The sequence below is a fragment of the Lepidochelys kempii genome, chromosome 3 (genome assembly GCF_965140265.1).
Source record: "Lepidochelys kempii isolate rLepKem1 chromosome 3, rLepKem1.hap2, whole genome shotgun sequence".
NCBI classification, from domain to species: Eukaryota; Metazoa; Chordata; order Testudines; family Cheloniidae; genus Lepidochelys; species Lepidochelys kempii.
The window spans coordinates 205,047,602-205,072,843 of NC_133258.1; the positions used below are offsets into that span (position 1 = coordinate 205,047,602).

The following is a 25,242-nucleotide window of genomic DNA, read 5'->3' on the forward strand; positions in this document are numbered from 1 at the left end:
TGCCCTCCTGTGCTGCTCCCCGCCCCCAATCTCTGCCCACCTGCGCTGCTCCCCGCCCCATCCCTCCCCCCCAAATCCCCCCCATCCCTCCCTGGCCTCGCCCCCACCCCGTGCAGCTCCCCGCCAACTCCCTACCCCCCAACTCCCTCCCCGCCCCCAATCTCTGCCCAGCTGCGCTGCTCCCCGCCCCCCAACTCTACCCCGGTCCCCTCGCGGTCAGGACTGTCCCTCCCCCAGCTCCCCCCAGCAGGCGGGACGGCAAATGGCCGCAGCCCAGCCCAGCCCCTGCCCCCCGCCGGACCTTTCCGCCCCGCCCTCCCCACGGGGGGCAGTTGAGGGGGCTCGGCGCAGGCGCCCTGCCCCAGGGGGTTCGCCGGCCGGCCGGCCGGCCCTCGGGAGTGGGGAGGGGGTGAGGCGAGGGAGCCTGGCCGGCGGCGGCGGCGGCCACACAAAGCCCCGGCTCCTCCCTCCCCTCCCCGCTCGGCGAGGCGGGCAGCGCCGGGCCGCTCCCGCCGCGGTGGGCAGGAGGCCGAGCGAGGTAAGGGCCTGGCGCGGCGCCGCCCCGCGGGCTGTGCGGACGCGCGTGAGGGGAGGGGGCCCGGGCCGGGCCGAGCCGAGCCGAGCCGAGCGACGGTCCCCAGCGCTCCCCCTTGCCCTGAGGGGACTCCCCCGCCTCGCTTCCGGGGCACGTCACCGCGCTGGGCTGGGGCCGGCTCCTCTCGGTGGCTGGGGGGGGCAGGATCTGGGCCTGTGTTGGGGCGGCGGCGGCGTGGGGGGGGGGATGTTCACACCCCTCGCCGTGAGTGAGGAGCCGCTCTGGAGCGCTTACGTGGCTCCGCTGCGTTTGAAATCCCCCCCCTTTGGCCCAGGGAGCCACCCGCTCTTCTGAGCCCCTGCGTGTCGCAGGTAACCTCAGCCACCGTGGGGCGTGAGACCAAAGGCTTGCAGCCTGCCCGAGACTAGGCTGTCCTGTGCCGCAGGCAACAGGGCCGCCCCCGATGCCTGGTATTCAAGGCCCCCCCTCCCCCCAAATGGCAAGGGCATGGCTGAGCTACACCTCGCTGGTCCTGGCAAGTGGCCCGCACCCATACGCTGCTGAGGAAGGGCACTGCTGTGGGGGCACTGACCGGGGGGGGGGGTTCTTTCCTGACCCCAATATATGGTGATCAGTAAGACTCCTAACCTCTGGGTAGCTCGAAAAACTGAATAGGAAGTTGTTCTTATGAAATGCCAAGCAAAAATATGTTTCGGAGTGGTAGCCCTGTTAGTCTGTATCAGCAAAAACGAGGAGTCCTTGTGGCACCGTAGAGACTTAACACATTTATTTGGGCACAAGCGTTCGTGGGCTAAAACCCACTTTAAGGTGCCACAAGTACTCCTCGTTTTAACAAAAATATTAGCATTCTTATGAAGTCCTATTTTTAACCACCCTTTAAATTATCTTATCACTTTCCTTTATTGGCTGGTTTCAGTGGTAGCCATGTTAGTCTGTATCAGCATGAGGAAAACTTCTTGGTTGATTTTCTCTTTAGTAGTTTTAAGCGGTAGATCCTCCCCAAAAAACACACAACTTTAAAATGATTCACAATGACCAGGTCGCACATGTAACTGACATTGATTATCACATGATCTCACCTTAGTTTGCCTTCTGTTGTTGGTCATGCATACTTGTCACTTTGTCTTAACTTAAATTATAAACTCTTTGGGGCAGGGCCTGTGTCTTACTGTGTGTTTGTACAGTGCCTAGCACAATGGAGTCCTGATCCTAACTGGGTCTTTTGAAGCTGCAGCAATACACATGATAAACAGATTGACCAAAGGTAGTGTAAGATTACTTGGTCCAGTAGTCTGTTCCAGTGACTGTTAGTCTCTTTCAAAATGGAATGGGTGTTCCCGTCTTCAAAAGGAAGTGACACACACGCAATATCACCAATTTACCGTCTTTTAAATCTTTCCTTAAAACCTACCTATACTATGATATTTACAGATTGCTCCCATCTGGGATTGGCAAGCAGATGGAGAACTTTGACTTCTGATTTTCTGCAAAATTTTGTTTTTTATTGTTACCTCATCCTCCCAACACAGCCAGCCTCCACTTATCTGTTTTGCCCACCTGTTGCATCCTGTCTGAGGTGTAGATTATGAGTTCTTTGGGCAGGGACCATCTTCTAGTATATGGCGTGTAGCACAATGGGGCTCTGATCATTGAGTGGGGAATTCCAGGCCTACAGTACAAACTTTTGCCAGCATAGCTATGTTAGTAAGGATGATCCCTGGCCAATGTAGCTGTGCAGGCAAAAGCCCCTGGTGTAGAGTTATACTGGTATAATTTATTTCACTTGGTAATTAGGGGTAGGGCACTGGAATAAGCTATGCCAGCAAAAACACATTTTGCTAGTATAAGCTTCATCCACGCTAGGGGCACTTTGCCAGTACTATTCAAGTCTGTTCTAGGTTTTGTATACTGCACGCATCACTGTACTGTCTAACTGCCTAAAAAACAATTGCTCCTTAACAGGGGACAAATATATACTGGCATCGCTATACCAGGAAAGTGCTCCTTGTGTAAACCTGGACTGAGAAAAGGCAACCACTTCTTTAATATGTAGGATCTGTTTATGTTGGAGATAATTTAATTATTTCCTAAATAGTAGACTCTATTTGGGACAGATTTTTTTGACTGCTACTTGATTATATGGGCAGGTAGGACAGTACTAGCTAGAAATGTCTATTAATAACATGTTGTTTGTAGTGTTGTCATTATAGCAGCCCTGTTGGTCCCAGCATACAAGAGAGACAAGGTAGGTGAGGTAACCATTTGTTGGTCCAGTAAAAATATATTACCTCTCTACTGTCTCTCTCTCTCAATCACATAACTAAGCAAGAAAAATGGGTCATGTTTCTTTCTGAATTGAATTTCTGATTTGGAGTTGTCCTCTTTAGCTGTACAATATTAAATACAGAATGCATTTGATATCACTTACAAAAGGTGTTGCTAAATGCATTGATTTATCTTTTATATTACTTAAAAATAAAACAAAATGCTTACCAACGTTAGCATGGGGGGGGGGGGGGGAGAGAAATGAATCTTTACTTTCCTCAAAATATGGAGGAACAGTTATGTAGATCAAAATCCTTAATCTTGCAACTTTCCCTGAATCCACTCATCGAAGATTCTGTTTATAGCTTTCAGTGCTCTCATCATAATTTTGTTGGGAATCTATCTGGCAACTTGTTCACATTTAATAAACTAATAAGAGATTATTTATGAGGTTGTGAGGAGAGCTGGTCAAAAATGTCAATTAATTTTTTCCCCCCAAATTTCCCAAGGAAGTTTTCTGGTTTTATCAAAAACTGAAATAAAAACTCAAAATTGTTCAATTTAAAGCAACCCAACTCTTTTAAGAACTGAACACCATATACTGTTACCGAAAGAAAATCAATTTCTGGCTTTTCATTGGAAAACTTGAAGAAAAAACAAACTTTTTCTGTGAAAAGTTTTGCTTTGGTGATACAGCCATTTTTCATCTAAAAATGTTTAGATGAAAAAATTGCAACCAGCTTTTGATATGATCATTGTGAAATGAACTGGTGGATTTGTACAGCTAAATACGCACCTCCTTTTCCCCAAGGACCTTCCATGTCCCATGGTGGTGGGTTTCTGAGGATTCCCCACACACATACTATTATTTTTAACATCCCTTCAGGCCCTGGGTTGCAGCTGTAGTCTTTCAGGATGAGGAGAATTGGACTGGTATTGGTATTCTATAGAATGTATTGTTCTGAGGATCATTGTTGAGGGAGAGAAGGTAGTTCCTTCTCTAGGGCCTAACTGTGATCTTTCTGCAGCATTTTTTGTGCCTCCTGACCCAGATGATAAGGATGGAAACGGGAACCCAGCTAGTATGTCTTGCCTGGAAATGGCAAGTATCCCTGATAGGTCAGTGAGTCAGTAACCCACATATGTTGTGGAGCAAAGTAATCTAGCATTTAAAAATAGCCTCTAAAAGTGCTTGTATAAAACAAACCAAAGTTACTGATTGATCAAGAGTTTGGAATGGCAGAGTAAATATTCAAGTCCAAGCAAAAAACATTGAAAATTTCATATTGGTCATATCTTTGAACATGAGAATTAGTGGACTGACTTGACTATGTGAAATGAGTTTGGTGGTCTCAGTCCAACTCTTAGGGCACATCACAAAACCAGTGCCATAATTACCACTAATTGGTACCTTTATTGGCAGTCTCTGCAGAGGGATAAGGCCCTATCTAAAGCCTATTAAAGTCATGGGACACTTTCCATTGATTTTTTTTTCCAGTGGGCTTTGTATCAGGACCTGACTGGCATGGAAACTGAACTGTTGCCTCACCTCCTAGAGGTGGTAAGATTAGGTAATTTGCTAAGGAAACAAATTGATATAAAATAACTTAATATGACATAGTAGCAGTGTGATGGATATGTGGTTTGTTCGTTTTGTTTTTGTTTTGAGGGCAGGGGGAGTATCTATCCAATATTTGTCTGAGTTTAGTTCACTGAAAACAAATGCCTCTGTGCTCACAGATGGTAGATAATAAGGTAAAACACTTTAAGCAGTACAGTTGCTATTGAAACTGTGCTTTTGTATGCAACAGAATATCAGTGCTGAAAGAGACTGTTTATACATCCAGTTCTTACCCTGCTGTAATTACACAGTCCTATCTAAAGAGCTGAGTTTCACTGTGAATGAGTTCTGCCCCTGCTGCACAGAGTCTGAATGAGGGTTGAGGGGGGAATGGAAATCTCTCCTTCAGTGTATAAGCAGGCTGTGAGGCTGCAGCACAGTTCATCTATGAGTACTAGTCTAGCCTTTATGCTGGAATAGTGGCTGCTATTGCTTCATATCTCTGTTACTGGATTGAAGTGTCTCTGATGTTGTGACCCTTCTTTCAGCCTGGACCTGAAACTTCTCTTGTACTGCAGCCTATTATGGGCTGGCACAGAGGGATCTCGCCAAGATGCATAGCCTCTTCCCCTTCTGCGCCCCCACGCCCTTTGTAGCCCGACCACAGAGCTGAAATGGGTTGAAGGGTCCTCGTTTGCATCAAAAGTGAATCTCGCTCTAAGGTTGTGTCTACCCTAGACCTCTTATTCTTAAAAGTTCCTATTCTTTCTACCACTGAGTCATCTGTATCAGTGGTAGCAATGGTGGGAGCACTAATGCAGCCACTAGTGCCTTCTGTTACAACTACCATGTAATCTAATCCCCCACACAGCAGTTCTAGACAAAACAGTGGTTAAAATACAAGTTGTCTACCTATGCTGATTCTCCCACTCTTCGATTCATCCACGGACCCGAACCAGTTAGTGCAAAAATGAGAAGGCCATATGAAAAGAAGGCTAGTATAGACAGGGTGCTGGTAGGTAGCCTTTCAACTATTAAATGTTGTTGTTTCTTAAAGACAGGGTGGATTTGATTTAAATCACAAGTCAGGAAGACTAGATTTAATCATGGATTTCTACATAAAAGTGCATTCTGGAATATGCTGCTCAAACAGTTTCACTATTGTTTCTACTGCCTGTCCCTCCCTTCTCACATTTATCTCCAGACATCTTCTCCTTGTCCAGATCTATTCTGCCCCCACCAATCTTCTATTCATTGAATTTTTTGAAACTTTGCACTTTCAGAGAGAGGTAAGGGATTGACTCTGTGTACACAAATTTGCAGAGGGACAATAGAGTGAGGTCTGTTGTTTCTCACCTCTGTTTATTAATTTAAAAACACTTTTGCTGTTAACAAGCATTTTATCTCTGGGGACACAAATCCATAGTTTGAGAATTGCAAAACTAAGCATCTCTGATGGTATCTTCTAGACTGAGCACTGAGTCCCATTGGGTAGATAGAAAGATTAAACTTCGTAATCTATACAGAAGCCCCTGGAACCCCATAAAATTGCGTCCCTAATCCATGAACTATTGGAACTTATTTACAAAACTTTTCTTAAATATTACATAAATATATTGTCTCATACTGTAGAATTAGAATTTATAATCCCTATTCCATGATGAGACATCTTGGAGCCTTAATGTATCATAATTAAAACTATCTTTAGATATTTTTTTATAAAAATGCTTTTTGAGGAAAAAACCTATGATTTTTTGATTAAAAAAATCATTGATTTTTATCCACCCTGCTTAAAGACATTAATCAGGATAAAAGCAAAAGTAGGGAACAGTGTGAACTTTGCAAGGTTTCACAGCTTATTACAGTATTTGCACAATAACAACAGCAGAAAAGAGCCTTTATTAGATCCAGGTTAGGGGTTGGATTCTCCTTTTACACTTATTTACACTTCAAAGGGAGTTACTTCTGATTTACACCATTGTCAATGAGAGCTGAATCAGGTCCAAGTAGTTGATCATCTCAACTTGCTTTTGCCTCATTGTACTTGCATGTAAGCGTATATATTATTCAGTGCTCTTACATTGAGCACATGCTGTACTTTTAAGTACAATTGAACATTTATTTTGCAAAGAGAGTCCCTGAAACTATACCCTCATTTAATCTAACCAATAGTATGGGGAAAAAGATATTTAAATCTTATTTCAAAAATGGGTGGCTTTAAGTAAAGTGACAAACAATTGTGATATCCTCTTAATGCATTTTCATGAATGGATTTTTGTGATGTAGCCCTTTCTAAAGCCATTAAGGAGCAGGTCAGGAATATTTTGCATTCTGTGTCTAGTCATTTAAACAATAGCATAATCAAAATTCACTTCAGTATTGTTGACATATGGAACATATTCCTCCATTTTTGACTGCATGCTGTTTATATGGACTTTACTGTTGCTTTGATCTTCATGCGGAGAGTGCAGTTTGGAAACATGGTCCAGGTGTCAACATGCTGTTTGAAACTGAGGGCTTGTCTACACTGGAAGTTTACAGTGCTGCAACTTCTCGCTCAAGCGTGTGAAAAAACACCCCCCCTGGGCGCAGCAGGTTCCAGCACTGTAAAGTGCCAGTGTAGACAGTGCACCAGTGTTGGGAGCCGCGCTATTCCCCTCGTGGAGATGGGAGTTTTTTTAGAGCGCTGGGAGAGCTCCATACTGGCAATGTTAAAGCGCGCGCCCTGAGTCCTTCTAATCTTGCAGCTTTCTAAGAAGAATGTTAAATCAAGACCTGTGGGCCTGGATTTTATCAACTAGAGAAACTTTCCAGTGAAAACAAGCAGGTTTGATAGAGGAGAGACATTCCTTTTCCCTATTCCTTTTTAAGAATAAAATTTACATGTATCAAATTTTGAGGAAAAGAACTTTTGGAGTACCAAGCCTATTTTCCCTCTGGTAGGTGATCTCTATTCTCTGTGGGTATCCTTGGAAATAGCAGTCTCCTATCCTAAAACAGATATATGGATGGGATTTTCCAGAATATTCAGCATAGGTCTAATTCTGCTCCCCTTGGAATCGATGGGAGTTTTACTATTAAATAGGAACAGAGGTTTTGAAAATCCCACAGTAATTTATATGCTTTTGCAACTTTTTTCCACAGATTGTACCAGAGTTCAAATAACCCTTTAACTGAGCCTTTCCTGATATGTATTATTTATTTATACATACTGTGGTGGAACCAAAGAGCCTCAACCAGGTTGAGGCCCCATTGTGCTGGGTGCTGTACAAACATATAATAAATGACAATTCCTGCCCCAAGGTACTTGCAGTCTAAAACACAAGACATAACACGTGGGTGAGACAAAAATGTGGGTGGGATGGGAAGGAGGACAAGGTAGCAGTAATGAAAGGGAACTTAATCCTCTCCTTCCTTAAACCTCAGAACACAGGTGAGTGCAAAATTCCCTGCAACAATAGATTCTTTTCAGAGTAGCAGCCGTGTTAGTCTGTATTCGCAAAAAGAAAAGGAGTACTAGTGGCACCTTAGAGACTAACCAATTCAGTTGAGCATAAGCTTTCGTGAGCTACAGCTCACTTCATCGGATGCATTATGTACTCCTTTTCTTTTTACGAATAGATTCTTTGGAGAACATGTGTTTAAATACCCAGTTCAGGTTCAATATCCAATTTTGCCCTTGGGCGATGATTATCTCCCTGAATTCAGAAAAGGTCTGCCCCGTGTAATTTTGTAAGCTATTTAAATACTGAGAGCCAGATCCTCAGATATAAATCAGTCCAGTTTCATTGACATTAATGAAGCTATGCCAGTTGACACCAGCTGTGGACTTGGCCTGCACTGCACATGCTAATTTGAGGCCTGTTCAATTTTCAAAGCCTTTTCTCAAAGAACCTCTTTTTGCTCCCCTTCGCACCATCTCCGGAATGTGTATGTCTCTCTTTTGGCTTAACGCCTGGGACTAAGCACAACGCTAAATGTGACCTCACAAGTGCTTCGCAGAGAAGAATTGTCTTTCCTTACTTGTAAAATGGTTCCCCTGCTTCTGCATTCTAAAGTATTCTTTTTCCTTTTCCTTTGTTTTTGGTCAACACAGAGTCCCTATGTTCAAATAATTAACTCTGGGGTTCTTTTCATTCTGTATTAGAGCCAAAATACATTTCAACATGCAAATAAGCTATAGTCTCATTGGCTTTCCCTACCTGCATGACATTACATTTGCTGACATTCCCCATCCGATGAAGTGAGCTGTAGCTCACGAAAGCTAATGCTCAAATAAATTGGTTAGTCTCTACGGTGCCACAAGTACTCCTTTTCTTTTTACCTGAACCTAACATCCTCTTTCAGCTAAACTCTTGCTTCCTTTGTTCTGCTAATGATTGACTCTGGGCATATGCCATATAAGATATTTAAATACCCAGGTAGAGAAAAGTTCCAAAGTACCCAAGCTGCATCTTGGCCAGACTTAAAATAGCAGATTCAACTGTATGCTTAGGAGGGCGAATATATGGAGAGACTTAGAAATCCCAGCTTGGCCAACCTGAGACTGCTTTATGTTCCTCTAGGAGCTGAAGGGTAGGGCAGATTGGGTAATGAGTGGATGGAGCCTGGACTCAGCCAGCTAACATAGCGGAGCCAGTGCATAGGGGGAAGTAATTTGTGTCATGTAATGGACTGGCATGGATTAAATTCCCCCATGGAGTAAAGAACAAAATTGTGCCTCTCTTGAGTCCCAGTTCAGCCTCATATCTGCTCCTGGGCAAACATAACTATGCTATGTCCTGCCTTTTACTGAGGATTCACAGGCACTCCATAATTGAGTCATGTATTAGGTTTGACCTGATAATGATCGAGGGCCAGATTGCGATAGGAATATTTCCACTGGCATTAATTAGACTGTGTGTATGGAACAGCTCATCAGTTTGAGCAAATGAATTCAGTTTGGGATAAACATATTGTTATAAAGAAGAACATCAAGTTCACGAGAATAAACACCCACTGCTTTTGGTGATTGGGCCCTTGCTACATTCCTGACCCTGAGTTTATTTGGCCAATAATTTCTTGGGGAAAAGTTTAGATGTTGGCAACTGTGGGACATAGACAAGGAGTAAAATTTTTATAATAAGTTGTTCTAGCAATGGTTGGGGATTTAAAAAATACCTGTTTTGCAATGTTCAGAGCAGTTAATGCAAGATGGAAAAAACACTGTGATTTAGACAGTTTAAATAGCTATCAAAAAGGAAGCCAAAATTCTTAGTGTGTTCATAAGGCCCACATCTGCTTGGGGAACGCCACAGTACCATATATCATTTAAAATTTCTCTGTCCAAGTGCCAAGTCATGAGCACTGCTGTTGTACATGGCTGTTATTAGGGTCCAGAGAAAACCTTATAAGTTGTGATTACTTTGGAATTGGAATTTGATCAAAACCTCAGTATTTGACGTGAGTTTCAGTTTTGGAAAGTGTAACTTGGTGATGTAATATTTTTGGTCCTGTAATTTTTATAATATGAGCTGTTCAATCTTGATTTTTGTACATATGAAGCAGTTTATTGTAGCTAAGATCAAGTATCTTTCATTACGTACATTAGGAACTGGGAGCTGAATGCTTTGTAACTTGGCTATAAAAACTGAAACTTGGAAAATGTCTTAGCAATGAGCAAACCTTTCCTCTTTTAGTTAGATTTGTTGAACTATAAATATCGATGTGGGAGTTTGTAAGTCAAATGCCAAAAATGCAAACACAGGCCCAGGACCTGCAAAAGGAGCACAGGCACCAATCCTGGAAAGACTCCTGTTGACTTTGATTGGCTTTGTATTAAATCAAATGTAGGCAGAACCCATTGGAACTTGTAGGAAGGATCTGTCTGCATGGATACAGTTGCAGGATCAGGATCCTTACTTGCACAGAAATCTGCCAGAGAAGGCTTTGGTTTTATTGCCTTTCATAATTTCAAGAAATCCCAGAGAGTTCTCTGTTTTAATATCAGGGAATGGAGTGGTGGAAATTGTTCCTTGGTGACACTTGATTTTTTCCAAGTGTCAGCACAGCAAAAGAATAGAAAACTCAGTTACAAATTTCTGAGAAACAAACCCTGAGCTCAGAATGGAAGAGCTACAAGAAAATTACCTACAGTCGCAGTGACAAGTGCACAGGTTTCGTGAAAGTCACATGGCACAGAGCAAATTCAGGCTGTAGAAGATATATTCCATTGCCACATTACCCCATCCTGTGTTAAGAGCCATAGGAGGGGGCTCTGTGGGAGGAAATATCTGAGGAGACTCACAGCATCTTATGATGCCTCTCCCTCCCAGTGTAAAAAGTGTGTGATGCCCATGCCTGAACTTGGAGTGCTACCAGGCATGAAACCAAAATATGCTAATTCTGTGATGGTATCAGGGTTATTGAGAGTTATATTTAGTAGTGGCAGTTCTATTTTTCCTTGATGCAAATATAAAAATGTAAGGAAACTCCCTATAAAAGTTATCGTTAATAGACCACAAAGGTTGTAGATACCTATGTATTACATAAAGAAACACCATCCATTGAAACCTGGTCGGTTTTAAATTTGTGATAAAAATAGCTTCAGGTATTTCATGTATTCTTTAGTCCTTTTGACAAGTTTTGTGATTTTACAGCCTCTCCTTTTACCATGTGTTTAAAATATTTTTCTCTTCCCACATGACCCGCATAGGCAAAGAAAACAAGATTTTATTGGTTATGCAGAGTAAATAGTGGAATTGACTACGTACAAAACAGAGTCAGATGCACAAAATTAATTTTCCTAGATCTTTCAATTATAATAATGTTAGGTTGTGGTCCTGCAAACATGAACCCAGTCCCGGAAAGACTTAAGCACATTGACGTCAGTGGGATTACTCGTGTACTTAAAGTTAAACATGTGTACGTGCACAAGTGTTTGCTGGATTGGGGCCGTGACTAGTTCCACTGAGTTTCCTGGGACTATGTGTGTGTGTGTGTAAGTGCTTTTAGGAATAGGCTCTTGACTCTTGCCTGTCATTGGTAAGTATGACAGGTTTCAGAGCAGCAGCCGTGTTAGTCCGTATTCGCAGAAAGAAAAGGAGGACTTGTGGCACCTTAGAGACTAACCCATTTATTTGAGCATAAGCTTTCGTGCCTCCGATGAAGTGAGCTGTAGCTCACGAAAGCTTATGCTCAAATAAATGGGTTAGTCTCTAAGGTGCCACAAGTCCTCCTTTTCTTATTGGTAAGTATGACATTTTCAGACAGGTTTTTTCTAAAGTTGACAGAATCCCTTTAAAAAAGTAAAGTTGTGATTATAAAAAACAAAACAAACCCCCAAATGTTTGAAAGCCAGGAACTAAAGTGAAGTAAAAGTTTTGAAAAAATATAACAGAAATGTTTCAAAATCTGGCAAATTATAAACAATGATCACTAAAGGTTTCACAGTCTCAAGTCTGAGGGCTGGTCTACACATACAGTGCTGCATTGGCACTGGTGCGGTGATGCTGCTGCAGTGCTTAGTGAAGATGCTCCCTGTGCTGATGGAAGAGCTTCTCTCATTGGTACCCCACTTCCGTGAGAGTCAGTAGCTATGTTGATGGGAGAAGCTGTCTCAACAGGAGTTTGGGTGATATAACTGCGTCACACAGAGGTGTGAATCTTCCACACCAGTGAGCGATGTAGTTATACTGAAATAAGTATATAATATAGACCAAGCCTGACCATGTCTCAGTTCCCGTTTACTTATCCACAATGCTTTTTGCTAATTACTGTGCTTGGAATTATTGGCATAGTATCTGGAGAGTAATAAGCCTTACTCAGGTTAATTCAAGTTTTCACATAATTTTTTCATCAAATTTTGCAATTATAATCAAATTTCTGTCTTGCTCAGGCAAGTGGATAACCTATCAAATTGAGTAGGAATTATTATTAAACATATACTTACCATTTTTTATATGTGTCTTTGAAAATATACATGTTTGGTGTGGCTTTTTCCAAGACATGCAAACTTCCAAGATAAATATTTGATTTACTAGATTTCAGATTCACTTTTTTTATGTTCAGAAGAAAAGGATTATTTAATCCCTTATTATTTCAGCAACTGTTGCACACATGTAAACTATCATTTATAATATATGTTTCCCATATGGTTAACAGTGGTTCTAGAAACCAAAGAAGTGACTTGGCTCTACTTCACATCTCTTGTTCCTTGCTAAACATAGCTTAATGATATGTATACACCTTTCTTCTAGACTAGGCATTTCCCGTTTACTGCCTTCCTTTTATTGGTAATTTTATAGTTGCCATGTGTTGTGCTGACTGAAAATCCCTACAGTTTCTGTGATGTGGCATATAGTGGAGATTAAATAGCCCCCAAACACCCCACCTTGACAGTTCTGTCAAACTAAAGCCTTATTCTGCTTCAGCTTTCTTTTGAGGCCAACCAATCCACAAAAATATTCTGATCAAATTTATCAGAGAATCATAGAATATCAGGGTTGGAAGGGACCTCAGGAGGTCATCTAGTCCAACCCCCTGCTCAAAGCAGGACCAATCCCCAATTTGTTGCCCAGATCCCAAATGGCCCCCTCAAGGATTGAACTCACAACCCTGGGTTTAGCATATTCTGCCAAGTTTCTTGATTTTGTATGACTTAATTTTCATAATATATTGTATTTTGCCAATCACTGAAAGTTATGTTACAGGTTGTGTAAGAAACAGTAATAACACAGTAGCAGTTACCTTCTTTAACAGTTACAGCTACTAAAACCGCAGCTTTATTACTAGCTACTCATGTATTTTGCAGAGCTGTCTGTGATGAGGTGGGAGTACAGAGGTTTACTCTATAGAATTGTGGAAAAGTTTGGAGCCTTTGAATATGCCATTAATATGTTTAATAGAAGACAGAAAGCAGAAAGTGCTATTCTAAGTGCTCATAAAACACATTTATTTTCTACTAGTGACTAGAAAGGGCTGCTCTCATAGGACCAATTAATATACTTTGTCATACAGCCACCTCTTCCTTCCAAATAAACAACTTTATTGACATCATTATAACTCCACCTACCGGGAAACTGTGTGTCAGTTGTGACTGGCAGACTTCTATTTTATTTTTTTGCCTCCTTGCTTCCTGGTATAGGTCTAGCTATAATACTGTCTGCTGGGATGTTTCCTTTCCGGGATGGGAGAAGAGGCAGACCGACAAAATACATTACAAGTAAGTAATTATTTTCTTCTCTGTGTGTAACTAAGCCTGGTGTACTCCTTTGAATTCTGTCAAATTGTATGGAAAGAAAAAAACTTTACTTCATTAGCAGAGCTTGATTTGGATTTGGAGTAGTTTCCTGACAGAAATCTGGATTTCATAGGACAAGTGTGATGAATTTAAGAAAGGCAGCTGAAAGGAACTCAGCCCTGCTCAGTAGTGCCCTGATGCAGTGAGGTACCTGACCTTGGTGGGACTATGCACGTGTTTAAAGTTATGCACATTCTTAAGTAAGCATTATCGTGGCATAGGCCAAGAAGAGATTTTGCTTAAGTGTAACTGTTAGAGTACCTACAATGGTCCTAGTACGGTACTGGCCTTGGTGGTTTAGAGGTTGTATACCCACTCCCCATTGTTTTTAAAACCTGTACAATATTCAAAATGTGGTTGCTCATTTAAATGTATGATTGCAAAGGTCTCATTATGGTTGGTACCTTTGACAGCTATACGTAAGTGAATTTTATAAAGGCATTTATTCCCTATGAATTGAGAAACTCGGGGCCAGATAATCACAGGTTTAAGGTTAGTACTTTAATTTTACTTTTGGGAGCACCAGACCTGATTACTCAGCAGATGTTCTTTTAAAATTATACAAGATATTGTTACTTGATAACTAAATAGCACAAGTACATGTAGAATATTGAACTTTACTAAATGCAATACAATGAATGTTTTTTGGGGGTTAATTCATGATGATGGATTTAAATGTCTAATACTGTGAAACTCTGTGCCAGTGAGAAATCACTCCTTTCAACCGTATTAAATGTTTCCACTATCTTGCACTCTAAACTTTTCTCTGTATTGTAGTAACCCAGACAGTGAACAAACTCAGACTTTTTTGGTTCCAGGTAGCTACTACACAGTCTATTAATCAAACCCAAATAGCAGGTTTACTGACTTTATCTCCTCTGGAAGATTTTGGTCCAAATTTTCAGAAATAGGTACCTAAAATTTGGCTTCCAAATCCATGTTCGCAAGAGTGTTTGATTGCTCAGTAGCTCCCATTGACATCAATAGAACCTTCTGGGTGAGCAACACTTTTGAAAGTCAGGTCACTTATTTAGCAGCCTAAATAAAGACATAGGAGCCTAACTTTATGCACCCTTCTTTATGGAGGGCGAGATTTTTTCAAAGGCATACAGGGCAGTTAAGCATCCAACTCCTTTTAACTGTGGATAAAAGTTGGGTGCCTAACTGCCCTTTGTGCCTTTTGAATATCTGCCTCTTTAACTAGGGCTCCTAAATCCCTCCATAGGTACCTATATAAAGTGTCCTGATTACCAAAGGTGCTGATCAGTGAAGCTCTCATAGATTTCAGTGGAAGTTGAGAGTAGTCAGCACCTCAGAAAATCAGGCCACTTTTATTTAGGTACCTAAATACCTATTTAGGCACCTAATTTTGGGCACTCAAATTTGCAAAACGTCCCCTTTATCCCTGTCACTGCATCCATTAACTAGGATCTCACTCTGGTCTTCAGAATAGAAAATATATTTGGAAGGTCACTTACTCAAGAACAACCTGACTCTCACATTTGGTTGTATGAGAAGAAAATATAATTATTCCAAATGTCTGGTTTTCTTAAAATTAGTAGTTTTGGTTTTTAAAATGTTCCTTCTTCAAGAGCAAGATGCTGAGTGAATCTAGAGGAATGATGGCCCGGAGATCAGAGTGCTAGTCTGAGACTTAGGAGACCTGGGTTCCATTCTCAGCTCCTCCACAGAGCTCCTTTGTGTAAAGGAGGGTAATATAATTAATGTCAGTCAACATGGGTTTATGGGAAATAGATAATATCAAACTAACTTGATATCATTTTTTTATGAGATTGCAAGTTTGGTTGATAAAGTTAATAGTATTGATGTAGTATACTTAGACTTCTGTAAGGTGTTTGACTTGGTGCCACATGACATTTTGATTAAAAAACTAGAACAATATACAATTAACATAGAATCATAGAAATGCAAGGTTATAAGGGACCTTGAGAAGTCATCAAATTCAGCTCCGTGCTCTGTGGCAGGACCAAATAAACCTAGACCATCCCTTACAGGTGTTTTTCCAACCTGTTTTTAAAAACCTCCAATGATAGGCATTTCTCCCTTGGAAGCCTATTCCAGAGCTCACAATTAGAAAGATTTTTCTAATATCTAATCTAAATCTCCCTTGCTGCAGATTAAGCCCATTGTTTCTTGTCCTACCTGTAGTGGACATGGAGAACAATTAATCACTATCCTCTTTGTAGCAGCCTTTAACATATTTGAAGACTGTTACTGGGTCTCCATCTCAGCCGTCTTTTCTCAAAACTAAACATGCCCAATTTTTTTAACCATTCCTTTTGTAGACCTTTTTATAATTTTTGTTGCTCTCCATTGAACACTCTGAGATTTGTCCACATCTTTCCTAAAGTGTGCTGTCCAGAATTGGACACAGTGCTCCATCAGAGGCCTCACTAGTTGCAATGCACACGTTAAATGGATTAAAATGGGGAATCATCACCAAGTTGGTGCATTTGTGGTGGGATCCCGCACGGATTGATTATTTGCCTTATACTATTTAACATTTTTTTCAATATTTTGGAAGAAAACATAAAATCATCACTGATAAAGTTTACTGATGACACAAATTGGTAAGTAATGAAGAGGAAATGTCATTGATACAGAGTGATCTGGATCTCTTGGTAAACTGGGCACAAGTAAACAATAAGCACTTTAATATGGCTAAATATAAATATGTACATCTAGAAATAAAGAATGCAGGCCATACTTACAGGATGGAGGACTCTATCCTGGGAAGCAGTGACTCTGAAAAAGGTTTGGGAGTTGTGGTGGATAATCAGCAGAACATGAGCTCCCAGTGTGACACTGTGGCCAAAAGGGCTAGTGCGATCCTTGAATGCGTAAACGGGGGATACAAGTAGGAGTAGAGGGGTTATTTTACCTCTGTTTGGCAGGGTTGCGACTGGTATTGGACTTCTGTGTCCAGTTCTGGTGCCCACAATTCAAGAACGATGGTGATAAATTGGAGAGGGTTCAGAGAAGAGCCGTGAGAATGATTAAAGAGTTAGAAAACAGGCCTTACAGCAATAGACTCAAGGATCTCAATCTATTTAGCTTAACAAAGAGAAGGTTAAGGGGTTATTATACTCTGTAAGTACCTTCGTGGTGAACAAATATTTGATAATGGACTCTTTCTTTCGTCTTTTTTGATCCCACGTCTAAATAGCAGTTACTCCCAAGACTGTAGTTTGGGAACAGTGCACATACTGTATAGTTGGTCATTTTGTCTTCTCAAAGTGCAGGATGGGGTCTGACTGAGCTGTCACAGAGGAGTTTAGGAAAAGTAGGGAGCCAAATGAGCAAATCAGCTTTCTTTTTGCATCCAGAGGCGTTTAAATTACCCTAAGGTAAGGGTGAGCTTTCATTTCCAGCCTTGAAATGGACTGCACCCATCAGTCCATGCTCTCAGTATTACTAAGTGCAGAGGAGCAGCTTGTCTGGGAGGCAGCAGTTAATTGTCACTTTTCTGGAACTAGTTTTGGGTTGTCCTGACCTGATGGACAATAGAATTTTTTTTGGCTTGTTGTTTTTCAACAGTTGAATGCTTGGCATCCAAAACACGTGCACAAAGCTTCAGAGGCTCGGTGAAAAATCTGGTCAATGTAACACCCATGACAATGAAGTAAATATCGGATATGTTCCAGCAGCCACTGGGCTCTATTGGCAAGCATTCAGTTCTGGAATAGATCTGACTTGTATGGTGGAGATGTTTAATTTACATGTATGCTGACAAATGTTATTAGCTGGCATTACAGATGTCTCTCTTAAAATGTTATTTCAAAAACCTACCTTTTATGTTGGAATCCCAACCTCTCCCTCGTGTAGTTTTGGGACTGGCAAAGCTGCTTGAATGAATCACAAGGGTTATAAGAAATGTTAATTTTATAACATTGTTAATCTACAAGGTATACTGCACGATACTTCTTTTGCCTAATATGAACAAATTTGTAATTTATCCAGTTATATGTACTTTATTTTGGTTTGCATCACCCTGCCTGCTGTTTTGTGGGATCATTTCTTTATTTTGTTTTGATAAATTGGCATTGGATTAAGGTTATGTTTTAGGCCCTGATTCTGCAAATACATAAGCACGTGCTTAACTTTACACACAGGCAATAGTTCCATTGACTATAATGAAACTATTCCCAGTGTGTAAAGTTAGGCACGTACTTAAGTCTTGACAGGAGTGGGGACTTAGACTGTATGTTTTTCAGGACAGAGTCTGTATCTTTCTCTGTGAGATTACAGTTGCACTTGAACAAGAGAAATATCAGTTCAGATCTTCCTTCAACATCTCAAACATTGAAGATGAACCTGCTGCTTCAGGATTCTCCAAGACAGAAAGTAAACATGTTTTCTTCTTCTGAACTACTCCCTCTTCTGACAGATGTTTTCTCAGTGATCCAGCACAAGGAGGCACACTTGTTACGGCAGGTGTCACCAGGTGTTTCTTTTAAATGTAGGGTATGTGTACACAGCTGCTGGGAATGAGTCTCTCAGCCCAGGTCAACAACCTCATGCTAGAGCACTAAAAATAGCCATGTAGACATTGCTTTGACATATGGGCTCAGCTGGAGCTTTCCTTAGAAGTGGGTGAGTAAGTTTCAGAGCCTGAGCTGAAATGTCCATATTGCTTTTTTAGTTGACCTGGGCTGCAAGACTTGCTCCTAGCAACTGTGTAGACAGATCCACCATGTGAGCAAATGTTTAGTTTTAGGAAATCGTGCTTTGTTGTAGTCAGTTTTTGTTGTGTCAGGTTCTGTGTTGAAGCAGTGAGTGGCCCTTAGAGCATGAGCTCTGTGAGCAACAGGGGAGTTTGCTCTCTGGTTAGAGCCAGTTCATGAGACAGAGATGTTTCCTGAGAACTGGGCACTGGAGTTAGGCTGAGATTCCTGAAAGGATGGATTGCCTTGCATGCTGTTTGACACTTCTGTTCCAGGACTGGTGCATATGTATAAATAAAAGAAGTTACACATCAAATACACTCATCCTGGGTGTCGGTGATTTTTTTCCTGTGACTGAGGCTGATTTGCTACCTCTTAACAGAAGGGCAGTGTTTGTATCGGAATGTAACACTGGTGTCAGAAGAAGGAGCAACAGTATAAATGAGAATCAGACCTCTTGTCTGCTTTTCCAACTCATTTAGTATATTAGGCCTCTGTCACACCATACACAATAATTCCTTTTTGAACATACTTATCTTATTTTGAAACTTTAATAAAATGCAGACGGAAATACTAAGCAAGACAGACAACATCTGTTATGTACAAGATAGCTTTATAGAGCTATTTATAACCTTCACAAGACAGACAGGCTGCTAGGGGTTTACCTTTCATAGATAGTTTACCCCCTTGAAAGCTTTCAAACCTCCACTTTTCTGCATTAAAATTGATGCAGATAATCTATACCCATCAAATTTTGCACCGCAAAGCAGAGTCCAAGATTCAAATTCTAAGCATAGTCTGCAGAACCATTCTTTGTCACGTGGGATAGTGAAACACAGCTGCTTTCCAGCTGAGTCTGTTGTGAAGTTGTTAGTTTAACTCTATCTATCTTGTCATTTCTAATTCCCTTTTTGCTAGCAGACTGAGTTTAGTGCTGCGCATGTTTTTGTAGTATCATTGTATTAAAGCACCGTTTCTCAAACTGCAGTGCACGGACCCCTGCGGGTCCTCGGAGGGTACTCCAGGGGGTCCGCAGGCCCCCTCCCTCCCCTCAACTCCTCTCCCTCCTTTCTACATGCTGGGGAACAGGCTTCCTACCTGCTCTGGCTCTGCGTTGCTCCTGGAAGTGGCCAGCACATCCCTGCAAGCCCCTAGGGCAGGGCAAGAGGTCTCCGTGTGCTGCCTCCGCCCCGAGCGCCAACTTCACAGCTCCCGTTGGCCGGGAACTATGGCGAATGGGAGCTGTGGGGGCAGTGCGCAGAGATCTCCGGCCCCCCCCACCTAGGAGATGCTGCCAGAGGGATGTGCCAGTCACTGGTTAGAGGGATGTGGGAGTGGCCCGAGGTAATCGCCGTCCGGTCAGAGCCCCTCACCTTCTCCTGCACCCCAGCCCAGAGCCCGCACGCAAACTCCGCACCGCTCCTGAAAGTGGCCTGCACGTCCCTGCAGCCCCGGGGGAGGGGGGAGAAGGAGAGGGAGGGGTCTCTGTTCACTGCCTCAGCCCCGAACGCCAACTCTGCAGCTCCTATTGGTCGGGAACTGTAATTCTGAAATTGTGTGTGTTGTTAGAAGATTGGAGAGAATATTGTGCATCACAGCAAGACTTCTCATTCTTTGATGCAAGTACTGAGGGTGGCAATCTAATTGAATGTCAACGTGTTGGAGAAGGTGTTTAGTGTGCTGAGCTGGGTGTCATGATGGTAGCAGGCTGATGCTTGGAGGTTGTTGTATTGGGTGAGAATGTTGTCTTGACTTGTTACTTCCTTATTTTTTAGTGTCTGTGTTTTGTGAGGAAATACACATGAGAAGCCTAACTTTTAAATTAATGGATTTCTGAAGCGTGGGATTATATAGCGAGAATCTGTGGGTGGCATTGTACAATTTTGTTTGGCATGAGTTTGTTATGGCTGTATTACCCATGATTGCTAGTGAAACCACAAGTTTTGGGATGAACTGAGTAACTTGCAAGTTCCCCCGAAAACTTCATCTCTTATTATATGAACATGTATTCTGTAAGTAAAACCAACAGGACAGGAGAAATATGAGCTTCCACGTGATCCCTCTGACCACTTTGCTTGTACCTTGTATCTTTTTCCCTCACCTTTTTATTGTTTTACTTTGGGGCAGGGACAGAGTCATCTTGCATGTCTGTACATTACCTAGTACCCACATTTGGAATGTCACTGGTATAAAAATAAAGTCTAAAATAAGCTACATATAACAGGAAGCCACTTAAAAGTATTTGAGTACTTAAAATTTTTTTGATTATTTTTTGTGTACCTCTGTCTGTAAAGCCAGGTGCCTTATGTATTGTGTCCAACTGTGCTTAGAAGCAGAGGGAGAGAAAGAAATATAACTAATATGTTTTGTAGAACTTCTGCAAATAACCTAAAGTAGCTTTTCTGGACATAAAAGAATCATCTTTAAATATTTAATATCTCTAGACAGCCCGGGACTAGATGCATGTGCTTTGTCTTAATGGAAAGCAGCAATGTTCCAGGGGTAAACTCCCCAAGATCTAGCCTTGGTAGTCATGAGATCACAGATCTTAAACTCACTGTTCTAGGAGTGACTATGAAAAGGTGCCACCTGTGTAACTTGTATGTGGGTGTGGGATGGGTATGTTCATGTGAAATTCCGCATTGGGGGGAAGAAAGAAAGGAAGCATGCTTGTGGTAGGCTGCTTAAAGAAATGGCAGCTGTTTGAAGCTGCTCACAGGATTGGAATGTTAGTAATCCTGGCAAAGAGAGATTAATGGGCTGAGGCAGTCAAAGGTCTGCAGTAAATTCATTTTATCAGACGGATGTTGCCACTAGATGTATGCTTATTATCATATTTTATACTATGGCAGCACGTAGAATGCTGCCTCTTGCACTAGGCACTCCACAAATGCATAGTAGGAGCCATTCCCTGGCCCAAAGAACTTAGTCTCAATCAGCAAGGTGGACAGTGGGTGGGAGGGGAAACAGAGGCACAGAGAGGGGAAAGTGACTTGTCCAAGGACACGGCAAATGGGGCAAAGCTGGGATTAGAATGCGGGTCATCTCCTCTGAGTCCCGGTCCGCTAGGACACGCTGCCTCTGATTTGTAATAGTATCTTTGGGCAAGGGAGACTAATGTGGTCAGGTTCTGCAGAAACTCAATTTATTTAAAATAAATGTTAAAAAAGGTTCTCGCCCTTAAGGCTGTGAACAAAACCTTAAAAACATGAGCTGAGTGTAACCAGCTGCCAGGCAGTAGGAGAGGAGCTGGCGCTGCTGTTACACTTTTAAGCCTGTCCCTTGCTCTGCCTTCAGCAGCAGAACATGTGGAGGGTCAGTTGTGTAACAGCTGAATCCTCTGGTCCCAAGAGGAAGGGGAGGGATTATCAGCAGCCCTTCCGGGCTCTACCTCTCCTGGGCGAGGATGGTGCCCTCCTCACCAGATGCCATACCAGTGGCGCTCCTACTTAACCACTCTGAGGCTTTCTCCCATGGCTGGTCCTAGCTGGCTCCTCCTCTTGCCCAGTTCCAGCGATTGCTTCCCCAGGCTTAGTAAAAGGAACAGATAATACCCAGCTCCTTACCCACCTCTAGGGAGAGGCCAAAATATTCTAGCAGCCCTGGTGGCAACTCCTTAAGTGGAAGAAGGGACAGAGCAGGACCTCCAGCCTTTTTTGGGGGGACTGGGGAAGGGGAGCAGCCAGCAGGAGAGGTGAGAGGGCTTCCATTAGGGGAAGACTCAAGGCTCAACTGAGGGAAAGATGCTGCAATCATGAGGAAGCCAGGGTAGGGCTTATATGGCTGGTGCAACTGTGGATAGATGGTACTGAAAGGTGGGTCGGAGAAGAGAACTGGTGAATTTGGGGTGTGGGTAGAGAATTGATAGGCTGAGGGTAAATGGAGAGGTGAATGGCAGGCATGTGCCTGAATGAGGTAGCCTTCAGAACTGAGTGAATGATGGGGTGTGTGGTTGTGTAGTTTGAGACACAAAGAGGATTTGTGTGTGTGGGTGAGAGATTGGTATGAAGTTTGCATGTATCGGTGTCCATGAGTGTGTGCATGTAGAAGTGCACGTATTGGTGTTTAAGGATACGTGAACAGATTTCTATCAGGGATGGTGATATATATTTTTGGACCATTTTGCCAGGGTTGTTATCTATCGAGAGAAATACTGTTGGCTGGCACTAATGGCAGTAGCAACAAAACGTTGTCTCAATATTGCCATATTAAAAACAGGTCTTGAAATTATGGCATACAACTGAAAGAACAATTTTTACTCACAGGCAGTTTTCTTTTTTATGGTCTCTGGAAAGAGATGGGATTTAATCACTTCCCCCAGATGTTAGTTGCATTACTCAAACAAGCTAACTTATTCTTTTCCAGAAGAGCACTAAAACCTATTTCCCAGCACCCTCAGCGATTCTAACAACTCTACTGTTATGGCACTTCTCTAGTGAGTGCTTGGGAAGAGCCCACTGTGGTTGTTCATATTGGTACTACTAATAAAGAGAGGCCTAGGAGAGAGGACCTGGATGCTACATTTCCCTGGTGCTAAACTAAGAAAATGACTCACATCCAGAACCCCTATGCTAGATTTTTTCCAGTTCTGTGGATAAGGACAGCAAGACAGTAGGGACTGCAGCATGTCTGTGTGTGGAGATGATATCAAGTGGAGTAAGTTACATTTATAAGGCACTGAAGAACTGTTTAGAAAAGGGAAAGATCTCCCTTAACCAAAGTGGAACCAGATTGCTGGCACAGATGGTTGGCTGACTATGTTTTGCAGGGTTGATTATTAAAACTAGGAGCTGGAGGAAAGCTGGCAGGTGCCAAGGGACACTGGCGTTTGCCAAAGACATCTGGTAGGGATCTCAAGAATACAAATGTATCTGTCTCCAGCACAGGCTAGGAGAGAAATTAAACTGCAGGAGGGGCAGGTGTTGAGTACAGGGAATAGAGCCTTGACAGAATAGGCATCTCTGAAACATGAAGGGATGGCAAAACTCAAGGGGATGCTGTAATACTCGCTATGAACTATTTAAGAAGGGTAGCTGAGGTCCTAACAGTGTGAGAATAACACTCTATCAAAAAGATTCCACAGGGTACCATTACTAAAAAGATTCCACAGGGTACAATTGTTTCCGTTTTCCTATGATATATAAACTGCTGTAACCTCAATAACATGGAGCAGTGCCTTGCTGTGTTATCGTCCAGGTTGCAGTTATGTTTCTGTTTAAAGCCAAATTTTGCATTAATCTCGGGTACCTGTAAAGTTTGCTTTAACGTAGCAGAACAGTGGTGTGTTTAGTGCATTCTGGAGAACTTCAGAATCTTAGAGCACCAAACATATTAGATGAGAAGTAAGGGCCAATAAAACGTTTTTTTTCCAGAGGTTTCATCCACTGTGATATGTAGCTAGCCTCACTGAAAAGACAAGAAAATGGTTGTGCTTTGAGGATTATCCTGCTTGGTATGTTGGCACACTTGTCTGTGAATCAGTGCAATGCTGTACATGGCTCAGTCCCTGTTTATTTCCATAGTTTAGTTGAGAGAGTATGATTCAAGAACAAATTACACGTTCTGAGCAAGACAGTAATTTTCCCTAAAGGGATCTTAATACCCTATTGCCACCAGTACACTTTAAGGGGAGGGGCAGTGGGGTATTATGATCATTTTATTCATCTGTGTGGCTTACTCACATCACCAGTCTGGTCCTGTTCCAAAGTGAAGCTAAATAATAGTAGTTATCTGATACAGAATGTTTCATACCAGCATATCACCAATGCATTCTAACTGAATATAGGACAATCAAAGCTGTGTGTGTTTAGAGCTCTGTTTTAGGCCTGCTCTCATTAATGTCTATTAAATTTAGTTGGAGGGTTTTTTGTTATTCTGTGGGATAATAAAAGTCTGTTTTCGTTAGATAAAGTATTTGTCTGCGGCAGTCTTTGTGTGTGATAAGGCAGAAAATGAATAAATAGAGACATTTACCCACCATCGTTTCATGTCTGTGGTTTTTTCCAATGAAAACCTTTTCTTTCAATGAGTGAGTCATAAATGTGCTTTTCCCTGGTACTAAACTTAATGACTCACTGTATTTATACAGTGTATCTTCAAGAGGAATTGACAGCAGCTTAGAAGAGTGTGCTGCAGAAGAGAGGACTAAAAGGAGCTGATGGTATTTTTGCAAAATATCTTACAGGTGAATGTTCAGTGAGAAAATAAGTGAAAACTGGCTGTAAATCCTGTCTCATGTGGGTGGTGGGGATGAATAATAGATGGCCTTATTTATGGTTCATATAATGTGGGATATCCATGCATTAACTTTCTCGGCAGGAGGTGAAGGTTCTGATATCATAAAAACAACTGGTCTCTTTGTTAGAAGTATTTCATGCACAATTGTTCACGAACAAAAAGCCCCCTGAGACTGGAGGGTGTGTGTGTGTGTGGAAAGGGGGGGTGTCGTGTGGGGTCACATGCCCTCCCCAATTTGCTGCTTCACTTGTACTGAACATGCTCACACGGACTGAACATGCTCAGTAACATCTGCTGAAGCCACTGCCCTCCCACTATCGGCAGGCCAGAGTCGTCTCTGCCGGAGACTATGTAATTTGTATGTATAATTTACTAACAGTAAAGTTAGTAAACTGTAACTGCTTGTGAGAATTCAAAGTCAATAATGTTTCCCAACAGACATGATGAAAATTCAACCATGATATTTCTGAAGTCAAAGAATTTCAAAAGATTTACACCAGCTGGTCCAAAATGTTCAGTCTGTTCTCTTTCTTGGTTGGGAGGGGGGGAAGGTACCTTTCCATTTTTAAATTATTATTATTATGCAGTCACAGACTTTTAGTGTTGTATGGTAGTCACATGTTGTCTCCTTATCCTCATCTCCAGTGTTTTTACTGGA

The 25,242-nt window shown here is 42.0% G+C and overlaps 1 protein-coding gene across 7 annotated transcripts in view; it reads left to right on the forward strand.

The window, feature by feature from the left end:
• The first annotated feature begins 246 nt into the window (after positions 1-246).
• RIN2 (Ras and Rab interactor 2) overlaps positions 247-25,242 on the forward strand; it is a 104,129-nt gene continuing 79,133 nt past the window's right edge. For 2 of the 7 annotated variants that reach the window (XM_073339757.1, XM_073339765.1), the window contains exon 1: positions 13,507-13,584. Coding sequence is in view for 2 of the 7 variants with exons in the window: in XM_073339756.1 (XP_073195857.1) it covers positions 263-538 (276 nt within the window). In the remaining 5 variants the exon portion in view is untranslated. Of the gene's footprint in view, positions 539-13,504; positions 13,585-17,897; positions 18,028-24,435; positions 24,532-25,242 lie in introns of those variants that run through there. The other 5 variants (XM_073339766.1, XM_073339761.1, XM_073339758.1 and 2 more) reach the window with 5 other exon arrangements.